Here is a 19,861-nt window from a genome sequence, read left to right as displayed (position 1 = left end):
TATCACCTCATGTTGTCTTTGAACGTTTCTTTATTTGTGTTGTCTGAAATAAAAAAGATCATGATAATAAGAATTAAAAATCTGGTGTGGTACACTCACACAACTTTCCTTGCTCATTGATCTATAAGCCTCATTCTTAAACGAGGATAATTTAGGTGAAAAACATTACCATGTCGATTGGCGGCTAAATAATTTTATTAAAACTACGATTATACTATTGTTATTGTTTTCAGAGTACATTTTCCTTTGTTTGAATTATGAAATTTGAGGATTTTTTAAAAGTTGTCAAAACAGCTATTCTACAAATAAAATATCGATGAGAAGGAGGTTACAAAGTAAATTTTTCAAGGATGGGGTAAACCCCCTGTTAGTTTCTCAGGGAGGAGACTCATGCTAGTTAATAGAGCTGATATATAACTATACAAGGTATGAATTTGAAAAAAATCGGTTGTCATTTTTGAAAAAATCGTGATAGAAATTTAACAAAATTCATTCTTCTCAGGAATATTACGGAACTCCTGCAATTTTCCCAGAAATGAGACTCATGTCAGTAGATAGTTATCTAGGGTATAAATTTGAAGAAAATCGTTAGAGCCGTTTTCGAGAAAACCGTGAAAAACATGGCTTTTTAGCCATTATCCGCCATTTTGAATTGAATTTCTTACTGTCGGATCCTCATGGTATAAGGACCTTAAGTTTAAAATTTCAAGTCAATCGGTTAATTAGGAATGAATTTATCGTGTTCACAGACACAGACACACACACACACACACACACACACACACACACAGACCAACACCCAAAAATCATGTTTTTGGACTCAGGGGACCTTGAAACGTATAGAAAACATGAAATTTGGGCACCTTAAATTTTTTTGGAAAGCAATACTTTCCTTACCTATGGTAATAGGGCAAGGAAAGTAAAAACAGTTCTTGATTCCAACCCTCAAGAAAAACTTCGATTTTTCAATGTTATTATCTTAGATAGCGTTACACTTTTGATTAAATACTCATAAGTTAGATAAGAACTTATAGAGTATTGTACTCACTTATAGATACCGTACCTACTGAAAACATGGAATCATCCATTTTCTAAATCCATCTATTGTTTTTAAATGATAAGGGCAGTTTACTTCGTACTATTTACGTATCAGAACTGCAAGTGCCTCTCCATAACTCAGTTATTAAATTTCAATAAAATTTCACATTATCTTCGAGGATAAAATAGAATAAAATTGATGATAACGATCTTTTATAAAAATGTTTCTCTTATCTCGCACTTACAAATCATAGAATTGATGAAAAATAATTTTAAATGACAAAAACATGTAACATAAGTGTGATGTCATAGAGCTCGGGAAAGTCGAACGATTATGCAATGGAAACTAGTTGTGGAAAGCAAGCTGGAAAGCCAACATTCATTCAATGAGCCGTAAAGGAAAGAGTCAGGAGCTGTAGTGACGTGATTCCTTTACAGCAGCAATTTTTCTCTGTCGTTGAACAGAACAAAAACATCTGCCCAATAGAGTGAGAGCTCGCGACCTTGAATTCGACCCACCGCCAAGCCCACGAAGGTCTTCTAGCCTCTAGCTCGCCTCACTACTCACTACTGTCATAACTATAGAGTCGGTCAGTGTTTGTGCTAGTGTAAGGTCGTCAACAGCCGCTCAATAACACACAGTTGCATGTGATTCAGTCTGCATGGAAATAACGACTACTTTTATTTCCCCGTCAACTAAAATTTGAACCTCTGGTACAGCCAAATAATTGAACATGTAAGCATTTATACAAATATCATTCATCTCCTTGTAGGCCTACAAACCGAATTTATTCAGAATTGAACGTAATATCATAAACCTTCAAAATGATATTGTTTTAGTTTTCACTCTCAAATTTTTATAAGAGATAGTTTTAAAGAATTTTGTCAAGCACCTATTAAAATTGAGAACAAAAATTAGAAAGTCTAGTTATATATGACAAGTAAAATGATAGCTGAATTATTTTGAAAGTGATAAGGAAAAATTACCTTTAATAGCCTCTGCTTGTCAAATTTTTTTCCAAGTGGAGTTTCCTGATAGTGGCATACTGTATATTTTGAATTCCATTATATGTAATAAATTGCATACAGTAGAATTAGTATAATAGAACAGTATATTGCATACAGCATGAAAATATTGCATACAGTAGAGAATCGATAAGTAGAGTAGGCTATGTCAGAGATTTCTTGAACTTGCATAGGCCTATACGGTGATAATAATAATGTAATGGATGAATATTTATATTGAATACGGTAATAAGTTCCACTTTCTAATTACGGAATCTAATTAAATGGGCTGTTTCTCTTGGAATTCAACCAACAGTATAAGCATATAAGCCAACAGTATTTTAAAAATGAATAAAGAATATAAGTTACAGCAATCAGCAAATAGAATTGAAATATTCAAATTAAAAAAGATTTAAACGATGAAAAAGCTTTTCTAAATAATTTTAATTATCAGTTTCCCCAATCTGCTGATTTTTAAATTTGAATGATATTTTCAGACATCATAGCTACGGATTATGCACGGTACCTATTTAAATACATTTTTCATTACTAAGGATTTATGATACCTTTGACCTCTTAAAAATGTTTACTTGAATAAAAACAGAGAATTTTCATCAACATTGGATTCTCTTCTTTATAACAGTGTTCAAATACTATCGGTATTTGTTTAAATATTACCGGTAGCTGTGTGGAACGTTCTAGTCCACAAAATACGAACCTCGTACATCGGCCTTTGAAAAGAAAATCATATAATAATTAAAAAACAATATGATCAACTAAGAGATTATAAATAAAATATTCTTGATTCAATGCAGTTGTTACAATTGATAGAAGCTAGGTAGCAATGAAGAGGTTACCCATCCTAGCAGATGCATGAGTGGGCGTGACTTAATAATTAAATGATGATATTGTGTAGCGTGATCAATCGCCATCATACACTCCTATAAGATATACTGCACCGCACCACATGTTTTCATTTACAATTACGCGAGTGCGTTATTTTCGATTATTCAAAACCCTTTTCTAAACTCCTCTAATAATAGACGAAATTTTCAGATTTGAAAAGAATAGTTTTTATTCGCGGATAAAGAGCTGCTACGGTTTTGTTAACGAAATCAATTTCAGCACGCATGAATTCTACTCATCGTTTTTCATCTTCTTTATCAACTCCTTATAGTGGGCGTGCGGTAGATGGAAAGATATTGTCTGAATAATTTTAGCGCTCCAAGACCTTCCTACGTGTAATAAAAGAAAGAAAAAAAATAATGATCAAGTTTATGAATATAAATGAAACAACCTATTCAACTTTAAATTTCCATAATCTCAGACTTCATTAATTATTAGTTCCGAAAAGTTTTTTAAAATAATTATTGTAGTTCGTGTATCTCCGCAATAGATGAAAAAATTCATCAATAAATTTCTATAAATACGGCTATCATAGTTTCTTTGTAGTTTTTTATTAATTTTGATCATACATGCATATAGGGCCTAGTATTCAATTGAACCTACCGTATATGAACAACCAAGTTTTAGACAACATTCTATTCAGCTATATACAGTAGAGTATCATAGATACGTTAGTGCGTTTCTCCACTTACCGTACCACTAAAAATAAAATCATCCTACCACTTCCCCACTACCCCTCATAGGTCCTATTGATTATATGAATTTACTGTCTATTACTGATTTTTCATCAATCAACAGGTTTCTCAGAGCTTCCATCCTTCTCCTTTGCTGGGGATGGGCGGAAAGCCTGAATACGACAACTTCCACCCCCAGTCTGGGAGAAATGCCACATGCTGTCGTGGTTCTCATACTTGAAAATGGTAAAACTGTTGGAAAATGCACCGGCTCAATAATTCACGAAGCTTGGGTACTTACTGCTGGACATTGTGTAGTGAAAAATAATGGAAAACAGTATGCTCCGGGAGAAATATTGGTGAGTAATGGATTCTTACTATGATCAAAAATTATATTAAAAGCATAATTGAATTATCAAAAAAATTATGTATTATTACATACTTGAAGATGAATAAGTGTTAATCATTACGAAATAACATGATATTCAAAGCTCATAGGTGAGTTGTGCTTTTTATTGAAAGACTGAATGGTAAAAATGGCTATTTTTAATTTATAGACTGAATCGTACAGTCTATAAATTAAGAATTCATTCACGACTTAATATTTTATAATAAGTCATGTAAAGATAAGGAACGTGTTTATATTTATTAATTTGATATGTATATAGACGATAATTCTTACAGGATATACATGTTATAAATTGTCTTTCTTCTTTAGGGCTACTTTTAACAAAAATGAAAATTCATGAAAAATCAAAAATAGGTGAATATTATTAAATATATAGGCTAAAATTAAATAGGCTAAGTATAATTTATAACATAAATAAAAATATTAATCTGAGTACCCTTATAAATTATTTTGTCGCTACATGTTTCGACTACTAATGCCATTTTCAGGTCTTTATTTGAAATTTTAAGTCAAGTAGCCGAAACATTTAGCGACAAAATAATTTATAAGGGTACTAGGATTAATATTTTTATTTATGTTATAACGTAGCATATTTAATTTTAGCCTATATATCTTAATGATATTCTCCAATTTTTTATTGTTCATGAAACATTTCAACAATAATTTCAATCAATTCTTAAGTGATGTGATAAGAGTGAACTTATTTATAATAGAATATAATGCTTAATTCACAATCAAATCAAGATAAGATTTTAATGCCATACGCATACTGTATCATCATTTTTTATATTAATAACGATAAATCATTCAATTGAAACTAATTCAGAATGACTTTACATTATTTTATTTTCTTCTTGCTTTTCCATTTATGGAATATTAATTGATAGGTCCTTGATATGTATTTCGGATCTTTCAGGATCCCGTTGAGGAGAATAGAGAGATTTATCACGCATATCGAAGGGTCAATAATATAGTATAGCCTACATACCGTCAAATCAGTACAGCTACTATATTATAAAAAATAAATAAACTATACATACTAGAACTCTGTATAGCAGGTAGCCGCAGTGACGAGAGAAATATAATAATTCATATCTGCTGAATCTGATATGCCAGAGTAAGGCCTATTAACTTGAACACACTACATAGATAATGCTGAATCTGATATGCCAGAGAAATATCCATTAACTTGAACACACTACATAGATAAAACATTTCTCTCTTTACTTTACTGCTTTACTTGCTCTACAGTCGATAATTATTATTATAAAACAATAGTTATTTGTGCAACTAGTGCGCAAAGTGACAGTTTGCTGCACCGAAAGAAACGTTTACTTGAGAGGAATAGTTTCTTGAGTGCAGCAGAGGAACTTTGCGCACGTATTTCACATTTAATTTTTCCTACAGTTACCATTGAATATGAAAAGTGAGTTATTATGGGTAAAATTCGCTGAAATGCATCAAATATTTTTCTGTGTAATTTTATTATTAATAAATAAATTTGAATAATGTAGTAGTAAATGAATGAATGGGCGGCTGTGTGCTGAATGTGGTGGCTGTCCTCGAACTCGGTGTCCTTGATATTATTATAAAAACACTATACCACAGTTACCAACTTAATTTTTGTTTCCGTGCACTAATCCTCCATATAACCCACCAACTATTTTGCGTTGCCATGTTGCAAATCTGGAGTGCAGAAAATTTTTTCCCGCACTAGAGCGGAAAAGTGATTCTTTGCGTTCTGTAATCAGTGCAGCAATGGCCACTTTTCAAGGTAACTGTAGGAAATAATTTTTTTTGCAGATTTTGTCTTATTTCTTCGTTTGAATAAGATCTCTTCTTTTATTAAAAACCAGTACCATTCTATTATCTAGTTTCTGGTCAGTTGACCATTGTATTCTATTTAATTAAGTGTTTATGTCGAAAGAGTGTCAAATCTCACATCACGATAATACACGGTAATAAAATAACGCAGAGACGATATAATTATCATCATAACAATAACGTATCTAAATTAATGTGGTAGCCTTTGCATATTTTATGATAAAAAATCAAAATAGGGTCAAAAGGGTCGATGTCAACAACCATTTCATCATCTTGATCTTTAAAACTCAACTTCAACTAGAAGATATCTGTAGAGAACTAACAACGATTTTATTCATTTCTTTCTTTCCTATATTCTGATTTGAAAGCCTACAGAACTTTCTGAATATAAGATTTAATCTAATTAGATTTATTAGATAATTATGATTGAATTAAAAGCCTGGAGTAGTGTAATATCGTAATGTAATTTTCAATAATAAATAATTAAATGTGTCAAAAACTGTCCAGGATAATCACTGTCATTTGATTCATGTTCAATCCAGATCAATTTTTTTATCCAGGAAAATTCTATGTAAATATTTTGTAGCATTATATTTCTTGTGATAAAACTCTTTATCATAGAAATTCAAGTTAAAATCTCTTTTGAGAAATGGGAATTTATTTGATTGAATTTTACAGGTTGTTGCTGGTGTGATTGATTACGAAAATAAAGGTCCATCGGCCCAAGAAAGAAATGGATTACAGATCGTAGTTCATAAAGACTATGTTGAATCACGTCTGGCAAAGTTCGATTTAGCACTGATAAAGGTTTGTTCAATTTGTTTTAAGCTCAAATTCATGTTGACTTTATTGGGATGTAAGGAGAGGTAGCTTTGTGTGTATATGGAGGTCCTATGAAAATAATAAAAGCGTATAAGATTACACAATTTCATACCGTGTATAATTATTATGGAAACGTAATTGGATACTTATATGTTTTATGTTTAAAAAAATGTCGTGGTTATGCACCAGAGCCAAAATAAAACTTAACTTTTTCCTACAATTAGAGGACATAATTTCAACATTGTTGACGTGATTGTTGGAGTAATAGCCTAGCACAGTTGGCCTAGATAGTATCCAACTGTTTTGATGATGAATTACTGGTTTGAAACAATTCCCAATCATTCATCTCATTGGGTTTGCTGCTAACTTATTCAATTAATTCGTGAGAGTCAAATATTGTAATTGAAAAAAGTTGTTTTATTTTTTAAAACTTAATGTATGACTGATAGAAAAAATGTTTTATATTACTTCATCATGATATAAATTGATAATTAATTATTCAAATAAAAAGCTGTTTGTATGAAATGCATACTGGAATCAAGCCGGAAATGGTTTATACTTAACACGAGTTTTAAGATCAGAATAAGTAGCTGAGGACCCTGATCTGAACACTTAGTACCTACTTGACAATAGAAATGAGAAGGATCAAAATACTAGAATTGGTGAACGGTAACTTATAACTCACAATGAACAGTGTTACTGAGATCAATAGCCTTCCCTACTTGGAAAATTCATATGAAAAATAATAATTTGACAAAAAGTGTGTTGGATTTTTTGAAAAATGTCATGCATCTTACCTTCTATTAGTAAATGTTTTTATTGCGGATTATGCCCATATGAGCTTCCCTCTTGTGCGTAGGTAATGGGAGGTGCTTGGGTGATTTTATGATATGATCAAACGTCTGTATGCCTACAGCGGGATTCGAACCCACGACCAGATAGCGCTAGCAGACTTAAGGGTGCAGCACCTTATTCGTCTCGGCTAACCTGGCCGGCTAAATCAATAGATATCTTCTATTAAACATATTTAGCGTATCCTAAATTAATCGTATCATTTATTTATTCATTGTGATTGCATGTGTTAATAGATATCTTCTATTAAAGATATTTGTTAGCTTAGCCCAAATTAATTATATTATTCATTCATTGTGTTTGCATGTTTTGTCCATGGGACTCTCCTCCATACGCAGCTGACGACTGGTCTTTGTGAAGGAACTCTGTGTAGATAGATAATAGAGAAAATTTTTTTGTAGAAGGAAAAATAATTGTTGGGAATTTGAATTTTGTCTATAATCGATTTGACAGGTACTGCCTTTCAATGTGAACAACATGGTGAAGCCAGTGAAGTTGTCAGCGAAGGAATGGCCGCAAGATGGCCGCATGTACAACCGGAAGTGCACTTCGGCGGGGTGGGGCATGCTCGAGGGAAGAACCAAAACTAGTGTACTTCACAAGCAGGCGACAACCGCCAAGCATGGTCTCAAGGCCTGTCATTGTGTCCCTGAGTAAGTAGTATACTGTATAAACGTAAACAGTAATTTTGTATGCATGCTGTGATCAAATACTGTATTACAGGAACGATGAATAAAATATTATTTCACAAAATAACCAATATTAATAATTGAGAAATGTGGATTTCACTAGCACTTCATGAAAGTTAATGGATGTGTTATTTTTAGTAATGTAATCAATTAATCGTTAGTGTCAATATTTTCAATCAATGTGTGACCATTTTATCTATTTATGTGTAGGCTTAATCATTCATTCTTTTATTTCTTTAAAAACGATTTATATCATTTATTATTTTAAATATGAATTTTCGAGTTGAATTAATGTCTGCTTGAATTTACTGTTGTTTTGATTTAGATTGAATGGCATTATCTTGTACTACTGGTATTCGTTTTTTATTAGTGCTGATTAAATTTTCTATTCAATTGTAGTCTTTATTCAATAAAATTGTAGTTCTGACTTCTTCCTATTATTGTACTGTTTCTATTTTTTGGTTGAAATGAGTACCTAATTATACTGAATCATTTCAACTATTGATATTATAGGAAGATTAAAAAAATAAATAAATACACCACATAAAACAGTCTGCAACTTGGTATTATTATTATTTATATTTTTCATTCATCTATTTATTGGAATTTTTTTAATATTTATGAGATTTTTTATAAAAAATTGTTTTTATAGTGTAGATGAATATTTCAATGTTAACATGGAGTCTATCTAGATTTTTGGGTAATTGCTATTGTTGTATGATCTCTAATATAGTGTGTAATATTGACGTGACCGATACAAATTGTAAAGTGTTTGTCTGTGGCAATAAAATGATTTGATTTGATTATTATTTATTTATCAATGTAATAACATATAGAAACTATATGTTGGTTTCTTTGCATAGACTAGAATAGTTCTTCTATGTTGATACTTTTCATATTTATAGAGCCCAAATATTATTTCAACGTGAATTATTGTTGCAAGACACCTGTATTACATCAAATGTGATATTTTGCTAGCAGATATTCTAGAATAATTCACGAACCATTCCTTAACGCAGGCCTAGTCTAATATGAGGAGTGCACTCGATTATTTTTTATTATATGTTTTGTAAGAATTGTACTATAAAGTGAATCTAGTAATTTGATTCTATTTTATTTGATTGCAGTGGTTACGTTTTGTAAGAATTGTACTATTAAGTGAATCAAGTAATTTGATTTTTAGTTTATTTGATTGCAGTGGGTACGTTTTGAAAGAATTGATACGTGTTGTAAGAATTGTACTATTAAGTGAATCAATTAATTTGATTTGATTGCAGTGGGTACGCACTGAAGCGGATAATCTGTCTGACGCCTGAGGACAAGATAGGAGTGTGCTTCGGCGACTCGGGTGGAGCATTGCTGTGCGACGGAGAAGCTGTGGGAGTGTCACACGTCATCATGGACAAGCGAAGCTGCAGCTACTTCAAGTCGCCTGACGACACTATCATGTGCGAGTCGCCAGCTGTGTTCGGAGTCTACATGTACATATGTCCGTTCCTGCCTTGGATCAGAGAACATGTTCCCGACATGCCCACTCCCCCCGCCAGTTGCCCCGCCCCTCCCTCTGCACCTCTGTCGCACACAGTTATTGCCCTCGTCATGATGGCATCTTTAGCAATCTTCAAATTGATAAGACCGTTCTAGTAGGTCAGAAACACCAAACTAGTGAGCTTAACCTCATAATCATTATTGAACAGGAGACTGCCTTGCGACAATCATTCATTTGATAAGTTTGAAACGGAAATAATGGTGATAATAGTCAAATTTCTGTCCCATATGTCTCGCTACCACTGTACCACCTTCACTAATAAGATTATATGGACATTCCATATCAATGGAATCGGATTAATCAATCAGTCATTACCATATTATCCATGTGTTGGTTCGAAAATTTCTATAAAGACGCTTGAACAATTATTTCATGTTGTTCCACGTTATATAAAAACAAACTTTATTGACATTCGATCACCAACAAAAGCCTCTCCAAATTAAGTTTAGAGATAAAATACAAAGGTTGGAAATTTAAATTAATTATTTTAATTTTTGTTTCGCTCAAAACGTCTCTAGATCTACGTTAAAGCTGAAGAAAATATTGAAAGCTACCGTATTCAGAAAATGTTTATGTTTTCTTGTATAAGTGTTCATAGCTAGTTCTAAAGCTTTTGAGGCAATAATAAAAGCCATAAATGAAGAATTCAAACTTATAATTCAGTATCATTGGAAGCAGAATTGACGTATAGAAGTTCTTACTTTGTAAATAGATTATAAGTGGAATTTACAGTAGCATTACGTACTGTAGATTTATCTTATTATAATTATTGTGAGTAAATCTACCAGAGATGATAGATGATACACTACACTTTATTATTTTCCACTATAATATTCAAGAAGCTTAAAAATATTGAGTAGTTTTTAAAAGCGACTGATGAGTTGGTTGAAGTGATTATATAGCCTGATATTATTGTGATCCATATTTTAAAGTGTAATGAGTAAGTAAGTTAATTATATCAATTTTATGTATGGAGGAATATGTCTTCGAAACACTTTTCAAGTTTTCCATTATTTCAATAGCAAGGCAATCATTTCAACAAATGACTGAATCACAGAATTGATTGTGTTCTATGGATGTAGCATATTCCAAACACATATGGAACTGCTAGGTACCACCGTATGTTAGAAGACCTAGTTTGGGGATTTTTGAGGTTAGCATGCACTATTATTATCCAATTGAGTAGAGTCTGGGGTATATTATTAATGTTTGTCATTGTTATAGATATCATCTATTGTGACGATTGTTGAGAAGAATCTAGTTCTCTGACAGCTTAGATGAGAATTCAGGTCAAATTTGAATAATTTGTAGAGCGTGTTGACATTATTTCGTCAAATTTATGTTCTTTTGATGATACAAAATGTCAATTAACATGACAGATGATGAGAAAAAATGAATTTTATACTGTTGATTTAAATATTTTTATATGTAACTTTTTAATAATAAAGAGCGATTTTCCCCTATGTTTGCTATGAAAGTCAGTGCATGTATGTTGTAAATTATGAGAAAGCAAGTGTCGACTGTTACCAATATTCGATGGCCCATGACAATCTCACAAGTTGTTTAGAAAATATCATGAATAATTTTGAAATAGAATTCACTGAAGTCATGCTTTTATAATTCACTAAATACTGAACAATTGAATTTATTAGATTTGTATATAAAGAATACTAATAATATTATATTCTAGTGATATTTGTATTACGTATACTATAATAAATTGTTTATAGATTATTGAACTTTAATAACATACAGTTTTTACGGATGTGATAAAAGTAAACACGTAAGATATAACGTATTTAATAAATTGCACCCTAACTAACATATTTTTATAATTCTATTAAAAAATGTAATCTACTTTTGGGAGAGCTTAATCAATATTCAAGTCCTAAAACCATCCTATCATGTGCGAACTCAATTGCATTCTCTCAGTCCATTCATTACTGAATCTTAAAATAATCAATTATTGGAGAATAAATAATTATTTTGGTCTATTTTTGTAGCAACTGAATCGAAAATTATGTGTACCTAACATACGGTAATAATTATGCTGAGAAAAAATACCAGAATCATTCTTAATTTATCATATAATTCCATTAAAAATATTAACATATCATATACAAATTGATAACAACAATAATCGTAGGCTAAGAATGAACAAGTCTTCATTTTTCGCTTGCGGATAATGTATTCTTTCTTTTCATGTCAAAGTCTTAATTGCGATGATTATGTAATTTCATGACAAATAGAAAAATAATATATTCAAATTGATATGACTTATTATAGACAAAACAATTAAATGGGAAAAATAAAAATGAAAAGGCACACCAATTTCATGCAATGTGTACTGGAACTAACCAAATAGATTTGTAGCATGAGAGGTTTATGGTACGGTAGATCACTTCAACTTTTGGAAGATGATCAACTATTCTTTTGTTGATAACGTACATAGATCTGTACTTTGTAATTCATCAGATATACTACCAATAAGTGATGTTATGCACTCTGTTGAACATTTCTTGTCTTCTCCATTCTCAACAGAATCTCAAAAATTAATTGGACGATATAATTGAAAAAGGGAAAGTCGAAATTATTAGTTGCTATCTATTTTTAAATGTTCACCAAGAATAAAAATTGAATTAGGCCTATCATCTATTTTTTGGCGTGTGTATTTTTATTTAATTTTTTATTATAAGTTTTATCCAATTTTGAATGGAAATTCTACAATCAAATGACTATGAAATACCATTTCAATTTGTTTAACTATCTTCAATTTTGAATATATGGGTATTTTATCTCTTCTTTGATCCATTTTTTGCTGTTTTTAATGCTGCTCTTGGTTTGAATTTAGTTGTTATCATCAATTTGTCCATATTTTTTTATACTTCCTCATACTACGAGAAAAAACTAGCACAAGCTTAGAATTGAAGTAACAATGTTTATGCACATTATTAGTACGAGGATATTTTCTGATTCAAACAAGGGTCAAGATTATTTTGATCAGGAACAATTTCAATTTGTTAATTTTTAGTTTCTCTTACCAAAGGCATGATCCTAGAATATTAGCAGAATGGAGCACACTTATGTCGTTTTCGAGCGATTATTGAATTTGGATGAGAATCTGATGTTCTTGTTGCCCTCAGTACAAAACAACCAGGAGATGGTTGCGCCCTCTTCAGGCTCACAGTAGTTGAGCTCCCCACTGATACATTCACAGTCAAAAACTTCTGATTTGAATCCTCTTCAGGTAAGATTCTTTTCTCCTGGAAAGGATAATTGATATGGATAATCAAATTGATAATAATAGTTCAATAGAACCACCATGATATTTCCAATATTAAAAAATAATAATTTCGTGTTATAAATAACTATTTAAAAAATATCATTTTAATTAATTTATTTTTGTTTCTCATTGAATGAATAGAAATAAATAGAAAATTATAATTTCCTATTTTGAATAAAAATCATCATAATGAAAAATCAGTAAGATTGGAATTACAAAAAGTAACTTTCCATTAAAAATATACAAGTAAGAGAATCAAGAGTGATTTTTGATTTAAAATCTAAACGCAAATCAAACATGAAGAAAAGTGAACTAACGAACTTCTGAATCAGAATTTTGAAGCTTGAAGTGGTGAGTGGTCTGACTCTGACTGAACTCAACTTTCAAAACTTTGAAGTGCTCAAGCCTTGTACACACGTCCGTACAGATTCGCGCGAACAATCGTATGTACATATGCCTCAACATTCACTGTACGTCCTTGTGGACGCGATCCACGTATGCCTCGGCATTCAAAAAGCTATCTGATTTGCAGACGACACGAAGACATGGTAGATGTAGATTTTCCACAACATGACAACAATGGCGTCATTCCATCATTGAAGATAGTTATCACAAATTGCAGCAGTATCATTTTATTTCAATGACTTATATAATAAAATCAAAAATAAAACTTGACAAACGATGTTGGTGGGTTGAACGATTGTAGGTTGAAGTAAGGAAATAAATTGCTACATGACATAAGATTGACAATTCAAACTTTATTAGGTTGTCAAAACATTATCTTGTTAATATACTGAATCTAATTCAACTAGTTATCTAAACAATAATGATATCATCATGAGGGAAGCAATAACTCCACAAGAACGATTGGCTCTAGCTTTGAGATTCTTGGCATTAGGCGATTCATTTGTTGGTTTCCAATATCTATTCTGAATCTCAAAAAAAGAAAATTTCTACAATAATTCCAGAAGTTTTGATGACCTAATCAAAGCACTTAACACTGTCTCACAAAATTGACAGTCTTCTTTAAGGAAATTAGCCATAAATTGAATCAAATACTGAATTGCTGCCCATTTTAAACTAACTCTGCTCATACACATGACAAAACAAGATTCTCCAAAAGAATGAAAAGATTAGCTTCAAGATTTACCTTTAAGGGAATACTAGTTCAAAGTTTGAATAAATCTCTCTATAGATAGCCTAGCTATCTAAAACGTATAATATCATATTGAAGATTACAATTTTAATTAACAACTCTGATTGATAACATGAAACAAACACGAGATGATTTGATAGCCACAGTAAAATAATATTTGAGCTATACTTTCTTGTAGGAACCCTGTAGAGAAGCTTTTTTCACTTAAATTATGCAGTTCTAAATTTGTTAATCATGATACAAATTATATACTCCATGCATGTTTCTATTTAAATATTTGACAATCCACATATCCTACAAAATTACAAAAATCCTACAATTTACAATTAGTTATTGGATCACAATTTGATTTGTCATTCATTAACCTAATTCATTGGAATTAGGTTATGACGCCTTCAATGTTTACGTTTTGCCTCACCCGTATGGCAAAATCGCGTCCACACGTACATTCAATGCTCGCCCGAGGCGCCTTTGAGCACGCCAAAATACCAAAATTCGCAGATGTGCGAATGCAAGCCCATAAACGGTGTAAACACGTACGTTTGCCTCGGGTGAGCATACGTGTATGGGCTTGCATTCGCACGTCTGGACACTGTTCGCTGAGGCATGTGGGCGAACCGGAACCCTGTCGGTATTTTGGCGTGCTCAAAGGCACCTCGGGCGAGCATTGAATGTACGTGTGGACGCGATTTTGCCATACGGGTGAGGCAAAACGTAAACATTGAAGGCGTCATGCTCTACCGATTGACGCCAAGCAGGAGGCAAAGCGTTATTCCATTAAAAATAACGTTACAGAAATATGGCGCAGTCAGTAGGACATGAGAATTAATAATTATAAAATCTGGTTGTGGTTTTCTAGGATATAATTTCACCCAGATCCTAATAGGCTCCTGAATGAGCCTCACAATAATTTAATAATGATAATTATATATATATATATATATATATATATATTAATTTCTACAGTTTCCAATAAATATATATATCTCAGGGTGCAAGATTCGGCACCTGATGGAAATAGATAAATCAATTTATCCAATGAACCAGAGCTACATTATATTATTACAAATTATATTATAAAGTCAATGATCATGTGAACATTAGTATTACTAGCTTAGAACTTAATATTCTTTTAATTGGTGTATCCTTTGATATATAAATTGACTCGTTCCTATTCAATAAAATATTTCTTATATAATTTAAAGACTTGCACAAGTATTTTTATTAATTTCTTAATTTTTAAAACCTTTCCGACGAGCTAGCTTTTATTTCTTATTTCACTTGAAGCACTGAGGGCGCCCTATTCTTATTTCAACTATTTATCACTCACGTGCTGGATTTTTTTATATGTTGCTGATGGCGATCCAAATTCCTGGTAGTCCTGGATTATTGGTGGCCGAAGTCGTCTCTTCCAAGGGATTAGAAATATTTGAATGACTTTTGCTTTACTATAGCATCACAAAGTCTTATGGAAAATTAATAATTTGATTAAACTTTAAGTCATTAAAAATGTACAGTAAAAGATATTGTGCTCTATAAATTTTGGTGACATTCCATGGTAGTGGTTGGCAGGCAAATGGGGGTTCTACTTTTCTTTTTCACAATTTTCATTTCCGACTTGCAAATTTACATAAAATTTAAATAATTTGCTACTACGTCATTCAAGGCTCAAATAGTTTGTGCCAATCTATTAAATTATTACTTATGTCACCCATCTGACATTATATCTGTCTTTGGGCCATATCCAATACATAAACTGAACAACAATAATTCATAAACTCTTATCATTTATAGAAATATATACAAATACATTTGAATCGGCTCGCTATTACTGCCCATTGATTGCTACCATTTGATTGGTTCATGCAAATTTGTTACAGTATACATGCGCCTATGAACCTCCTACTTCCTTAATACATTAATTTATTTTTATCTTGGGTTTTTAGTACATTTTTTACATGCAATACAATTTTCTAATGTTTATAGGCTGTTTCTCACTTTATAACAATTAGCCCTGTGCATTTTTAGTTCCTCTAGTTGCATACAATTAATTTAGTTACAATAAATTTCTGCCAAGGTGTCTGGCTAGATTTTACGTTATGTGACTCAATCAATCATTATGTCGCCGATCAATAGATATTTTACACATAACCTCAAATTTTCAATACTTTATATAATATTATATAAGTGGCAAATTATTTCTATTTCTATTCGGCTGTTCTAAATTTAGCCATGATACCTGATATTATCTAATCTTTAAAAACGTTATCGCATTTGGCGATACTAGACTATTATTCCACTTTAGACCTATAAATTTCTTTCAAGTAGGGATTTTATTTACTCATCAGATTTTGATACGTTACAAATTCTATCAACGCATTTGGCCATAGACTCGTTACATAAAGAAAGACAAAAGCAAAACAAGTTGAAACATAGACCTCACTGCGTTCAGTCAACTATAGTGAGGTCCATGTCTATAATGGCTATCCTTTTCTATCATTCAACAAAGCGGATAGTTTTGTTGCCAGATCATCGTTTAACAATGTAAAATTAAAAATATAATTGATTATTTTAAACGAGAATGAACAATTATATATTACGCTAATGAACCTGTATCAGCTACCGTCTATAGAAGGCATTGACAAATCGGAGTATCGGCAACATTGCTCTCCTATCTTTCTCTGTTCTAGTCCTAGGCTATTCATCTCTTTTCAAATAACATTTTTTATTCAAGTCCACATTATATCATAGATCTCTTTAAAGCAAATTTTTCAGAAACTTCAAAAGACGTCTACTCATAACTCGGGTAATTCATATGTGGTGCGTTAAGACTGACTACGCTCAGCAGAAGTGCTTGAGAGTTTCTGTGAAGTATCTGAAAGTTTTCTATCCGATGATGACATCACGATTTGGAGATATGGCAGTAGATGTTGGCTTCAGAGGCTAGACTTCCCAGCGTGTTTATTCTATAACTGGTCTACGGTTAGGTCAAAGCCATTGTAGCCTTAATCCAGTTATAGAATAGTCACGGCCTATTGTATATTCATACTGAAAGTCGATGAAGCCAACATCTACTGCCAAATCCGCCCATCTCGACGTCACAACAGTGAAATAATAGAATATATAGAAATATAATATATAATAGAAAATATAGAAATAATTACATTGTTGTTAAACAGCTTGTTTTCAATAGCAGATTGTTATTTATTTATGTAATTATTATTCATGAAAATGGTAATCTCCTGCACAGCATATAATTGCACTGAAATTTTTAGGAAAAAAGTGGAATATCTTTTCATGTGTAAGTTGAAATTTATAAACATAAATATTGTAAGTTGTAACTGTAATATTATCCTTGGTTATAATGTAAGTGAACTCATTGTAGCATGACAATAAATTAGTTTTGTAGGCTACCATACCTTATTATTTTTAAAACACATTATAACTTTGAAGCCGATATCACATAACACAATATAACTTAACCGATATCGTTTTTGTCCATAGCTAGAAATAACCTAAAAACACAATGAATCTGAAATAGACACAATCTGAAAGTTTTCCATACGATACGTGACGTCACTGTTGTGACGTCAAGATGGGTGGATTTGGCAGTAGATGTTGGCTTCAGAGGCTAGACTTCCTAGCGTGTCTATTCTAAAACTGGTCTAAGGACCTAACCTACAATAATGAAATAACAAATAAATAATCGAAGCATTAGAAGGCGCATGGCGGAAAGCTGGAGTTGGAATTGGAAGCTTGGAAGGACAAAGGTGAAAGCTGAAAGTGGAAGGAAGCTGGAGCTGGAAATTAGAAAAGAAGACTAAAAGTATAAGGTAGACTGTACACGCAGGACGGAACAGAAGACTTAACCGATGGACCAAAACTCTAAATTGAGGGAATAAGGAATATAATGGATTTAGACCAAGTATTCAATTTTTTATATTGAATACAATTGTGAATTATTACTATTATTTTATTCTGAATTGTAAGTACGCTGCTATGAATTCATTCACAAAAGCATATCATTATTTTTTGCCAGAACTCATGTGGGCAACTAACCGTAGAACATGCAATATTTCTTGTTTATGATCGCATATTTTTATGTTTATGTTCATAATTAGCAAGAGGCTTCTAACATAGAATGAACAACCAATATAACTATAAATAAATTGAAAAATTTCAATGATAGAACATTAATTTAACCTCAAATAAGCAACAAAAAAGAATAATGGAGATGCAAAAACCTAACCTCAAAAAATTTGGCGTGAAGCGTTTCACTGTTGTTATAGTGATGAAACAACAATGTATAACAACTGTGTAACATGCATGTTCTACCGTTAGTGGCTAGCTTTCCTCGATTAATTAATGTTGTATTGGTTTAATATAATTCATTTCGATGTTTTCAGTGGTTACCAATGTTTTTCGTTTGGCGACCCACTTGCGGATGTTTGTCCTAACCTAACTCTTCAAAAGTAACGTGGAAATGTCACTTTTCTGTTTCCAACGTCTTCTATTTTACACATAGCTTAGATTCAAGTTATCCTCGAACCTATATTGTTAATGATTCTAATGTTCCGCATTCTTGTGATACAAATTAAATTAATAATATAATATCTTTTACATAGTTGATGATGATAAAATTATTTAAATGGGCAATCAACTGCAATTAACATAACTGATAAAGTGTTTGGTTCATCAACAAGAATTTGCTTGTCTGTACAACTTGAATTTTTTTATGTTTGTCAATCTTAGTTATTTCACTTCAGCATAATTGAAATTTGTTTTGAACTTATTTAGCATAACTGCATTAGCATTTCTTAATCATAAGTCAATGTAGACTTATGCCCATGTAGTCTTTTATACTTAGCATCAACATAAGTCTTAGGTTAAAATGAATGACATTAGCTGTCAATATGCGCTAGCCTATTGTGGGTTCGAATCCCGCCGGTAGACATGGATGCTTCATCGTCTCATCAAATCTCCTTCGCATTTTCTATTAAGCTACCCATGAGAATCATGCGCTAAGAAAATTCTTTCAAAGTGGAAATATTTTCTGGCGACTGAACTAGAAATTTTCAGATGTTTAATTGCACGTGTAAGGAATTGCTTTACTATCTCTTCTAGGGTTTATTGGGAGGAAACGAATTTGAATCTTGGTAATTCTGTTATTTGTTCTATTTTAATTTAGCTTTAGGGCGTTCCTTTCTACTTGATAAGATAGCTGCTAGTGTAGCTACTTCATCAGTTTTGTTAGGATAATACTTGATTTTGTATTTGTTAGCGTATTGATGTTTGTGTCTATGTTATCAGTAACAGATATTCCTTATCTTTTCCAGTGACCTGCTCAGTTTGGTTTCTAATAACCAGATGAGATAGATAATATTTCTATTTAAAATAACCTTTTTGATCAATCAATTTTTGAAATTGGTAATTTCGTTTAATATTACTATATGAAAGGGTTTGTGAAAACTCTTGGAATATCATCTTTGTACACTATTTATCGACGAATCTAATACTATAAATACATATTTTCCAGTAGTCCAGTACCATGGAAGAGATTGAAGAACTTACCAAAAATCTAGTCGATAATACCAAAACAATTGTCAAATATTTGGACTCCTACAATAAGAAGGTATTGAATTTTTCCTTTTAAA

The 19,861-nt window shown here is 31.7% G+C and overlaps 3 protein-coding genes across 5 annotated transcripts in view; 2 read left to right on the top strand and 1 right to left on the bottom strand.

The window, feature by feature from the left end:
• LOC111057366 (McKusick-Kaufman/Bardet-Biedl syndromes putative chaperonin) overlaps positions 1-13,411 on the bottom strand; it is a 35,980-nt gene extending 22,569 nt beyond the window's left edge. Inside the window, exons 1-2 of the mRNA XM_022344794.2 lie at positions 13,373-13,411; positions 12,810-13,031 (exon numbers count right to left, since the gene is read on the bottom strand). The gene's annotated coding sequence lies outside the window, so the exon portion shown is untranslated. The remainder of the gene's footprint in view (positions 1-12,809; positions 13,032-13,372) is intronic.
• LOC111057367 (serine protease 38) lies at positions 1,392-11,626 on the top strand. Its single transcript, XM_022344796.2, has 5 exons — positions 1,392-1,774; positions 3,748-3,982; positions 6,535-6,663; positions 7,984-8,183; positions 9,497-11,626. Coding segments are annotated over exons 1-5 (933 nt in total). The 5' UTR covers positions 1,392-1,772; the 3' UTR covers positions 9,864-11,626.
• Positions 13,412-17,903: 4,492 nt separating the features above from the next.
• The window catches only part of LOC111057370, a 58,256-nt gene continuing 56,298 nt past the window's right edge, over positions 17,904-19,861 (top strand). The window contains exons 1-2 of one of the 3 annotated variants that reach the window (XM_039427161.1): positions 17,904-18,192; positions 19,744-19,839. In XM_039427161.1, the coding sequence (XP_039283095.1) occupies positions 19,756-19,839 (84 nt within the window). In that variant the 5' untranslated portion in view covers positions 17,904-18,192; positions 19,744-19,755. The remainder of the gene's footprint in view (positions 18,193-19,743; positions 19,840-19,861) is intronic. The other 2 variants (XM_039427163.1, XM_039427162.1) reach the window with 2 other exon arrangements.

Source organism: Nilaparvata lugens, chromosome 4 (assembly GCF_014356525.2).
Source record: "Nilaparvata lugens isolate BPH chromosome 4, ASM1435652v1, whole genome shotgun sequence".
Lineage (NCBI taxonomy): Eukaryota > Metazoa > Arthropoda > Insecta > Hemiptera > Delphacidae > Nilaparvata > Nilaparvata lugens.
This window is presented reverse-complemented; position numbering and strand designations above follow the sequence as displayed.

What these genes read in the sequence shown, in the direction of transcription:
- LOC111057367 (XM_022344796.2), top strand. An exon ending in ATGCTCCGGGAGAAATATTG is followed by an intron (nt 3,983 to 6,534) that starts GTGAGTAATGGA and finishes TGAATTTTACAG; the next exon opens with GTTGTTGCTGGTGTGATTGA. An exon ending in GCCTGTCATTGTGTCCCTGA is followed by an intron (nt 8,184 to 9,496) that starts GTAAGTAGTATA and finishes ATTTGATTGCAG; the next exon opens with TGGGTACGCACTGAAGCGGA.